Raw genomic sequence first — 11171 nt, forward strand, 5'->3', positions numbered from 1 at the left:
AAGCCTTCTTATTTATACAATTTGAGGACCCAACAGTCCTCCTAAAATTTAGGGACTCGGCTGCCCAAGACTTGTAGTTAACAACAGTCCTACTTGACTTGCTTGGCTGCCCTTGTGTTGATTGATTCGGTGGCCCTTGAACTCCGAGCTGATGGTGGAGAATTCGAGGTAAGGGCCCATAAATGAAGGGGACACCTTCCTACAAATCCTCTCCCTTGTCTTCCCACGAATTTGGCTGACAAGTGCTCATTAAGACCTTCAATTTTGTCTCCAAATTGACCAAAAAGGCTACACAAAGCACCCATTAGACTTGTTGGCATAATGACTAACCAAATTCACTCTATTAGCATAAATATAATAAAAAACATGCAATAAACTAATGAGAATGGTGGATTAAGTCAAATTAGGAGGTTGAATGAGCCCAAATAATTATCCATTTTTGGGGCTCATCACAGGGGACTATGGTGGACATTTGTATTGGAGGTCAACAACTGAAAAATTCTAAGAGTTGGTTTCTATTGGCCCTCCCTGTTTGCTGATGTGAAAAAATTTGTAATTTCTTGCCATAAATGCCAAATCTTTGAAGGCAAGAGAAAGTTGTTACCTTTACCTCTAAAGCCCATTTCCACCAAAAGACCATTTCAACAATGGGGTTTATATTTCATTGGAGAAATTCACCCTTCCTCCTCTGGCCAACACAAGTGGATTTTAACTGCCACAGACTACTTCACCAAGTGGATAGAAGCCATCCCTTGTAGGCAAGCCAATGACTCAATTATCATGCAATTCTTAGAAACCAATATCCTATCTAGATTTGGCTATCCGGAAAATATCATAACAGACAATGCTGCTGCCTTTAAATCCAAAAGAATGATAAATTTTAGCCACAAGTACCATATTACCTTAGGCCACTCTACAACCTATTACCCTCAAGGTAATGGTCTATTTGAATCATCCAATAAGAGCTTGGTAAACATCATAAAGAAAGTATTGGAGGAAAACAAGAAGAATTGGCACAAAAAGCTTGTTAATGCATTGTGGGCAGACAGGTTAACTACAAAAAGATCTATTGGAACAAGCCCATATGAATTGGTTTATGGCATGGAGGTTGTGTTCCCTTCATCCTTGGGAATCCCTGTGATAAAATTGCTGCAAGAAATACAAGCAGAACCCAATGATATTCAAAGAAGAATCAATCAAACTATTCACTTGCAGCAGACTAGAGAGGAAGTGTATCAGAGAACTCAGGTTCTGCAAGACAGACTCAAGAAGATTTTTGATAAAAGGACAAAAGTAGAGGACTTCTTCATAGGAGACAAAGTGCTGAAGTGGGATTCTAGGAGGAAAAACAAAGGAAAACATGGCAAATTTGATTTCCTATGGAAAGGCCCTTTTGTCATTCAGGTTGTACAAGGAAATAACACCTATTTTTTGAAAAGTTTGAATGGTACAGAAACTGAGGAAGGGCCAGTCAATGGGCGAATGCTCAAGCATTATTTTGATCCCCTTTGTTAACATAACAGGACTGTACTTTGTACATAAATAGTGTCTATTTTAGCAGTTTATTATAGCAACAAGAAGGAATAAGATGCAACAAATTTTGAGGGAAAAGCAAGGAATTGTGCCACCCATTTGTGTATGTTTTGAGTTTATCAAAAGAAATCAAGGAGAAAACTTGGGAGCTATAAAGATGATGACTAAACACTCAAACAAACCAGCGAAGACAGAGCTGTAATTTTGTTCAGGTAAGCTCATGAGAAGTGTATACATGCCACAAAGATTCAGTTTGTTTGTCTACAGCAGAAGGAAGTTTCAAATTACAACAAGAGTTGAAAATAAGGCCATCTGACATGCTGTTCTTGGCTTTTCACCTGGAAAAGCCATCCCCAAGTGGAGCCACTATTAGGTTCCTATACCAATAGGTGTCATATTTCATGATTGACTGTGGAAATGCCAAATATGATTATCCTTTCCATGCTGCAAAGGTTCCATATTTCCAAAAACACAGAAAAATTTAAAAAATGTAAAGAGGGTGTGCCCTAAAAGAAATATCAAAGGGAAAGAGGAATGAATTGGTCAAAAAAGAAAGAAAATGAACCCTAAAGAAAGACCAGGAAAGTGGCTAGTCAAAATGCCACTACTGTACTAATTTTTGTAAAGAAGTTCTGAATGTGCAATCACTGACTTCTGTCACACTTGATGGATGGCCCAACAGCTCAATCTTGGCCAGTCCATGTTTAAATTTCTTGTTTTAGCATTAGAGAATAAGATCTGCTCAAACAGCTCAAGCTTGGCAGATCTCTAGCTAGGTAGAGAAACAAGGGTGCCCAACAGTTGAATCTGAGCCCCTGGAAGAGATAAGGGAAGACTTAGATAGGAAGGAAATTAAAAGAAAAAGAAAGAAAGGGTTTGCTAGTTCAAATGCACCCAAACAAGATGAAGAAAAAATGTTAGGTATAGCAGAATGGGTAAGTAATTCTGGTGTTGCAGAAGTAGGTTGGTGATCAGGTTTAATGTGATCTATCTCATGGGTATCCCAAATATCATGGCAAAGTGGCTACAGTTCAGTGGAGCATGATTGATTTCCCCTCTCATTTCCCCAAGAACACTTACTAACATCCCTACATGGACATTGAGATCTGCTCAGTGGTCCAAACTCATTTCATTTTTATGAGAAAAACTAAGTGAAACTTTGTGTTTACTTAGTCAAAACAAGCCACATTTCTTGTGTAAAAATAATCACTCCATTTCCCTTTCATTTCTCTATAAACCTGAGTTATTACTTTATAAACTTAGCCTTTTTTATCTACAAAACCATACTAACACCCTAACTCTATTATATAGCTCCTATTTAAACTTTTCCCCTCCCATACAATATAAAAATACATAAAATCCCTAAAAAACTAAATATCCCAACCCTCAGCTTAATATAGCCATAACCATGTTATTTCGGGATTATTGGTCCACCCAGGGCCAATAAGAACCCTCCACGCGCCCCACCGGGATTTGTTTAACATTTGGTTAAACAATTAACCAAAGCTGCGTGCATAAACCATATAAAACCCTATTAACCAAGTTTTATACCCCGCAACATTTAAAAACACTAAAATAATGCACGGGTTTAAAATTATAAACCACTGCCAACTCAGAGCTCTATCAACCATCGAATCGAGCCCTCCCCATCCAATGGCTCTCGTCCATATCGGAGCCGCTCCGATGTACGAAGATTAGCGCCTGATAAAAAGCGGTTTTCCTGCCGTACCCCGAGACGCGTGTCGCCACCCTATTGCATCGCGTCCGTTCTGCCAGAAACCACCATCGTACAATGGGCGGTGCGATAGAAACCACAAACCGCTCCCACCTCCCGCTGACCATGTAGTCCGCCCACGACAGCGCCCACATCACTATTTCATCCACCGTGTCTACCATGTCATTTGCCCACGTCATCTGCCATGTCAACCGCCACGTCACCTTTCGTACCCCGCTACATGACAAAATTTACGTCTTGATGACATCATCCCAAAAAACGCCAAAAAGCCCAAAAAAACCAAAATTTCATTAAAAAGTCGTGAAAGTAATGGCTTTTTTGTTTATTTCTATTCGTTGGTTTGCAAAGACTGTGCATGCAAATTACGACGAATTTGCCACCAAAGCTCCAGTCCGCCACCGAGGGGAATTCACTCTGCAAACTCGGTCCCCTCAGCTCAGTCTTGTACCCACAGTTCATGCCAGACGCTTGTAAAGTAGGTATTTACCCGATATTCGCTCGTAAACCCTGTTTTTCCCGAAGTTTCTCTGTTAAATCACCCAAAAAACTAAAATTCGAGTTAAAATGAGTTGTTGCCTACAAATCTCTGCATTTTAGGTCACTGTTTGACCCATTTTTCTAAAAGAAAACCTGCAAATTCTGTTTTCCTCTGCAAATTGCCCAGTAAAACTGCAATTCAAGCCCATTTCTGCCAGCATAATCTCCAAAATGCCCAAATATTGAGTTAAATTTGTCAAACTCACTTGTAAAAGAGCACCATTTCCACTGTTTTTATTCAACTTCCCGATTAAACTCTGCAAACTCTGTTTTTTACTATGAAATTCACCCAGCAAGGCAATTTCCTAAAGAAAACTAGTCTACAATATCCTGAGACAAACCAGAGCCAGTTTTCTCTTTTCTGTTGCTACAAAAGCTCTAACTCCAATTTGAAAGGTCATTTAACAAATTGAAAATGGAAACTCCAGTGGCCTTGAATGTTTCCCCCTTGAATTCCCCACATAAGGAATTGGAATGGATACCCCTTGTTGACAGGGACTTCCAAATTAAGGATATGATGGGTTACAAATCTCACCTACAAGCCTTTTGTGAAATTAGAAATAGCCACAGGAGCAGCACTGGTTTCTTACGAATTTGGGAGTCCAACATGCCTATCTATTACCTCCCTTCAGTGAATGTGCTCCCTGATTTCATCCATTTAGGCTGTGCAAATTATGAACCCACAAAAAGAGCATTTATGGCTCCATCTGGGACTGTGCTCTTCTATATTACTCCTCAATCCATAAATGAGATGTTGAATGTCAAGCCAACTCAGCCTCTGGCTCCTCTCACCATGAAATTCTTGTTTGACCAAGGTGCCAAACTGCGTAGCTCAGAGATAACCAGAATTGCTCAGTTGTTTATGAAACCAAATTGCCAGCCTGATCAGCCTCCTCCTTATCTCCAAGTCGGGTTCAATGAGGCAGGGAGACTGATTATAGACATGATATTCTACATTTTAGGATTCAAAACCAGTGAGTATGTTGATGAAACTATTTTAGTATTGATGTCCATATTCACTCTAGGACAACCTCCTGCTGTCAATTATGATTATGCCACCTTCATAGCAAATAAAATCCATGAGAAATTCATGAATTTGGAGAGAGAAAGAGTGTTCAAATACACATCCTACATATATCATTTGCTACGGTACTATCAACCTGATAGTTTCCAAGTTCCTCTTAAAAAATTGGACCTCAAAGCTGAAAGGAGGTCTGTGATTTTCTGGACCTCAGTATTCCATGAGGTCCACCATTCCCCTTATACATATTGTGAGTTCATTGACCTGTTCATATATCCAGCCACTTGTTTGTTGATAACAACTCCTCCTGCCAGGCTCTCTGCTGAAATACAGAAAATTTTACATCTCTCAAAGGAATACAGTATTGGTGACTGGTATTTTTACCAAAACCACAAAGTGATCAGGAGTTATGGCTGTCAATTAACTCCCTACAAGCTGCTGAAGTATGTCCCTATGTGACTCTTTGCCCTAGAATACTACCGGCAATTTAGCAATTCAGATTTGACTCATTTCTATGGTGCTAGGAAGAAAGCAAAGCTCAAGATAAGACATCAATTGGGCCCTTTTATCTTCAATAAGAGGGAAGAAGCCTAGGAGGAAGCAGTTAAGATATTAAAAGATCAACTTATGCTGAAACAAAGTTTTCATTGGTCACCATATGACCCTGAACATTTCATAAGTTTTAGAAGAGTCAAAAACAAGCTTACAGGATATGTGCACCACAAAATCCTTGAAATTGAACAATATGCTAATCAACAGGAATGGTTAGAAGGCACACTATTTGAAGAGCTTACTGAAGAAAAGAAATTAGAAAAAGCAATGAAAGAGCTTGAAAAAAACTTGACGTGGACTCTTTTGGACAGGTCGCTTTCACATTGCCTCAACACATTAGAGCGGGCACATCATCTGCCACAACTTCACAAGAACCTTCCCAAGGGAGTGCTCCACCTGTAGGGAAAGGCAAGGAAGTACAACATTCAAAGCAGCAAAATACAATGGCAGACCGGCCAGATACAACAAAGGAGCAAAGTCAAGGGCAAGGCCCTTCAACACAAGCAAAGGTACCTGAAATCTCTGTGTTACAAACTCATCTCAATGAGGAAAAATCCAAGAAAAGGGACAGGAAGGAGGAGACACCTACAGGTGGATCGGTATAACAACAAGGAGAAAAGAGGCAAAGATTGAATCCTTACTCTGAGGAAGAATTGACAGAAGAAACAACAGGCAACCTAAGGGGTGAGGAAACAATTGAGCAACAGGCTCCTCCAATTTTGGAAACATCAACTAGCTCATTTCAACAAGAGCAAGAGAGGTAGTATGGTGTGGAGGTTACATCCACCAAGCAACAAAGCAAGCAAGGCTCGGATATCAAGAAATCATTCATTGAAATAAAGGCCAGAAATGAGCCAGTAAGGTTCTAGCTTTATAATCAATTGTTGAGAATGGCTCCCACCAATCAACAAAGGCTAATGGCAGCCTATGATATCCAAGAAGGGAAAATGACCCTTAGTCACTTCAGGCCTATAATGCAGCAGCCACAGTCAGCTGCTGATTATATCACGACCAATCTGGAAGTTCTCTCGAAAGATATCCACCCAATGGACCAGATTGAGTTACATAAACAAACCGGAGAAATGGTATACTCTACCTTGGCAGACAAAAATTTATTGGCTCACGGATTGCAGAATTCATTGCACAATACTGCCTAATTGGAATTGGAGAAGGCCTCCTCATTAGCCAAGGATAACAGAATTAAATCCTTGGAGGAAATTATCATTGAGCTGGGACATGATCCCAAAGATCCCAAGGGTATTCAGGCCTTAATAAAAAAGAAAGAAGAAGATATTGTGGCCCTTGGAAAGCAGCTTAAGCTGCGAATTACAATGCATACTCAGACCACAGAAGTTGCACAGAAGAAAGAAGAGGAGGACATGGTGAGTTTGCTAATGAGGATGAATGAAAGGCTGGCAGAAACAGAGAAGGCATTGGAGATAGCATTACAACAAAAACAAGGAGAATTGGCCTCCCAGCCACCATGAACAGCTCTAATTCTTACAATTGCTCCTCCTACAGTCACCACGGCAGTCCCTCCTACTGATCAGGCATCAACAACAGGTACCTCAACTACGGCAATAGTTACAACAACAACTATAGTAGTACCGGATACCAGCCTAAGCATGGAAGATATGATGAAGGAAATAAAGGCTTTAGAACTCCAAATGGTAGAGTTAAAGGAAGCCAAAGAAAAACTGGCCAAAATAGAAGTGAATTATGATAAATAAAAAACAACTATCGCTGAGAAAACAAGAGATGTAAAGGCCCTGGAAAATAAGGTAAAATCCTTAGAGAAGGACCTTACTCTTCACAAAACTCTAGCAGAAATCAAAACAATTTTGTGGACTAAAATTGGCCAGTCCATCACTGATCAATGGACATCAATATAGAATATTCATGACCAGATTGAATTGATAGACATAGCTCAGTTTGAGACTCAAAAAGCCAGAGCATTATTGGCAAACAAGCCCGAACAGGCCAATAAACTAATTCATTTTTTGAATACTCATACCAGAGAGCAGCTAGCAGCTCTAGATATTTAGGACGGAACAGGTACAATTTTGACAGTGAAAAAGGTGCTGACCATGAAGAATTTCGTACAAACTTTAGAAAGAAAGTGCCAAGAAATGCAAACAGAAATAAATGCCTTCAGAGAAAAGTTTGCAGTGTTGCAGAGCAAAGTATTACCCAGCTTATTGACTAGCAATCAGAGACTATTGACACATGAACAGTATGCTCACAGGGTAAATACCTATGTTACCAATCAAATTACACCATCATCAAGCAGCTCAGAAGACACAGTACCTCCCTCTGGATAGGTTTTATATGACAAATTGGAAATTTTGTTCTACATTGAACATGAGATGACACATCTTTTTGAAGTCCAACCCAATTACTACAGGTATACCGAAGCTGGTGAAACATTAATAAAACTACAAAGAAACTAGTTTCCAACAGATCAATGGTGGCAGGGCATGTTGGAGATTTTACCAAGGTAGTGTTGGCACTAATTCTTTTTTGTTTGTCTGCATTTAATCAAATTTAATGCGCATGCCACCTATCATAAATATGAAGACAGCAAGGAAGGCGTTCACGCCAAAACGCATTAAAGAGAAATCGGGCACAAACGGAAGGGCCAGGACAGCAACGCAGAAATGCAGGATAAAGAGATAGCTACCAGCCGACTGGCTGAGTCAAAAAGTCAAAGATATCAGACCACCTAAGGCAGCCAACACAACACAAGTTACTCCTGCATTCATTGCGCTCTGTTTCCAATGCCATTTACTGCCTTTAAAGAAGTAGATGGATGAAGTTAATGCTTGATATTTTGTCTAAGAGATATTTTGTAACTCCTTTTTATAAATAACTCCTCAAGAGATGTATTGTTGTTGGCTGGTGAATATCATTCTGGACTTGCGCTGTAATTTTGAGAAACTTTCTGAATAAAGATTGCTGGAATGCTTTGCTGGTGAATTCGCTGGTTATGGAATTAATGACAGAAGAATATGCTACTGAATTCTCGTGTTACCTCATGGATCAATAAGTCTTCTTACTCTTGTTTTACTGTATCTGTGTTTTGTTTATCATCCATATATCATGTTCTAGTTGCAGGGAAAAAGAATAACCCAGAATTTACTCTGTTGTACTCTATGTTCAATTCCTGTCAATTTTCATGTTTTCTACAGGACTAGCATAGGCAAGAATTCTTTACTGCTCTTGTCTCCCTGGTTTTTACATTCTAAATATGATTAAGGAATTCTTAACTACTCCTTGATAATATTTACTAATTTTTCCCTCTGTTAGCATAATGAAAGATTCTTGATTTCTTTTCATTCCCTGACTTCATTTCATATTATTCCAACTTGAAAATTGTTCTATGTTTAACTATCTTGCTCTGTAGTCCTACTTTTGCCAAAGAAACCATAACAGAGATTCATTTTCAATTGACTCCATTAACCCAATGGTCTGAACTTTTCTTATCTTACAGCCCTGTTCTACTGAATGTCACTATCCAAACACCAAACAAATACTTGTGCTTCATAACTAGCCTAACACATGACAAAACAAATCTAAATCACAAAGAAAGAGCCCTCTCTGATTGCAGATTGGCTAGAATCTGCAACTAAAAGACTGGTTAGTGGTTACCTTGGCCGTATTCCCTTTTCTCAGATCTTTTGGGGAACAACCTGAGTGATAACATGTAGCTCACTATTAAATTTCCATCACCAATTTTCATTTTTTCTAAAAATGTTTAGCTCAATTTATCTTATAATATAAATTACTATATTTTCAAAATTTTCAAATACTATATAAAGTCATTAAAAATTCAAATATTTTTATAAAAAATTTGCTAAACATTTTATAGTTTGCATGTTAGGGATGAGTAAAAATATAAAAAGTTTTTAAACTTCAAAATAAAATTTTATCTTTAAAAATTGGATATACAATACAATGTTGTTGTTGCTGTTGTTGTTTTTTTTTAAAATTAAGCTGATTTTTTGGAAGCATTCTGTTTTTGAAACCTCTAACATTTCAAGTAGATCTCTATAAAAAAAGCAATTAAAATTATAGCTTAAATTGCTTTCATTTTAAATGGATATTTTATTCATCTATCAGAAACAAGTGAAACTGAAGTTTTACTTGTTTTTAAAATGAGTGAAATGTTTATTCTAAAGATTAGATGTTGCAGAAACCTTATACGCAATATAATTTTCAAACTATGAAAAATTGGATGCAAAAATATCAATAATACTTAATCTAAATATTATTTTTAACATGAGAAAATTTTCCAATTAAATAAAAGATGTTTTCTCTTATTTATTTTATATAGATAAATAAAAAAACTTATCCACCCATAAAAATTAAATGGTAGGTAAATGTTTATAGGTATTAATTTATAACAAGCATCAAAATACTTATTTCATCATAAATTTTAAATCGCTATAGTGGTATGTTTCACTATTTGTATCCCAAGTAAAATCATTACAACCATTTTTAAGAATATATATATATATATATATATATATATATATATAATATGAATTTAATTGAAAAAGGTAATTAAATAATTATTTTAAAAATAAATTTCGACTCGTAATTTGTATATATTATTAAAAATATTATAGTATATTTTGTAGATGTTCAATGTTATTTTTTTGGATAATTAAATTAAGATTGTAAAAACTCTATTTTAAATAAACATATCTATTGACATAATAAAAATCAAATATATTCTGCAAATATAAATGCTATTTAAATATATAATTTTCCCATATTTAACCCTAAAAGGAAAAAAATTGAAAAAAATTAAATTTACTATTTACTAACGTTCTTTCCATTTTAATATTTTTAAATCACGGCTCAAACATTGGACAACACCAATGAGCCAATTAAGGATGGGTTTCTGCAAACAGCAGGTCCTTTCAACTATGGTGCAGGTCAGGTCAATCCGAATAAGGCTGGAGATCCTGGCCTAGTCTATGATCTATCAATCAGAGACTACGACACATTTTTTTGCAGGTTGCATTATAATTCAACCATGCTCAAGGCCATGACAGGAAGGGCATTCACTTGTCCAGCACGACGCTCTAAGATTTATAACCTCAATTATCCTTCCATCGCAGTCTCGGCACTGAAAGGATCAGCGACTGTGAGACGAACTGTGACAAATGTTGCAGAGGGACCGGTGATTTATAAAGCAAAAGTGCATTCTCCTGTAGGAGTTTCAGTGTCAGTTGAGCCTGCAGAGCTTGAATTTTCTACCAGCGGGCAAAAGAAAACATTTAAGGTGGCCCTGAAAGCCGTGAACAGTTCTGGGGGTCAGTACGTATTTGGGTCCCTTATATGGAAAAATGCCAGATATTCGGTTGCAAGTCCCATTGTTGTGAAAGTAACCCGTGTGAATTAAGATAGTGAATATATCACTGGCCAGCATTGATGGAGAATTGTGAGCGAAAATTGTAGAAGGGTCATTGAATTTTCATTTGTAAAATCGGCAGGCCCTGCAAGCTAATAAAATTTCAAGTATATTTTATATTTAATTAAATTGTTTTTTTAGTATATGGCTTTTTATTTAATTAAATTGGTTTTTTAACTTATTGGAAAAGCATTCAAAAATTCCCACTAAAAATAAGATGCAATTTGCTACAAAATTTTCTTGATTCAAATATATTTTTATTTTAAAAGTTATTAAATTATTTTTCAATCGCCATCTTTTTTAATTACTTTTGCATGGAATAAAACTTAAAAGTGGAGAAATTCATGTTCGGAAAAATAGAATCATATTTATTA

The 11171-nt window shown here is 37.0% G+C and overlaps 1 protein-coding gene across 1 annotated transcript in view; it reads left to right on the top strand.

The window, feature by feature from the left end:
- Nucleotides 1-10826, top strand: part of LOC149173619 (subtilisin-like protease SBT5.3) — an 84132-nt gene extending 73306 nt beyond the window's left edge. The window contains exon 10 of the mRNA XM_089424673.1: nucleotides 10248-10826. Coding sequence (XP_089280799.1) covers nucleotides 10248-10788 — 541 coding nt within the window. The 3' untranslated portion in view covers nucleotides 10789-10826. The remainder of the gene's footprint in view (nucleotides 1-10247) is intronic.
- Nucleotides 10827-11171: the final 345 nt, after the last annotated feature.

The sequence above is a fragment of the Pinus tabuliformis genome, chromosome 4_2 (genome assembly GCF_031772625.1).
Source record: "Pinus tabuliformis cultivar Carrire ecotype Pingquan chromosome 4_2, CPIR1, whole genome shotgun sequence".
NCBI lineage: Eukaryota > Viridiplantae > Streptophyta > Pinopsida > Pinales > Pinaceae > Pinus > Pinus tabuliformis.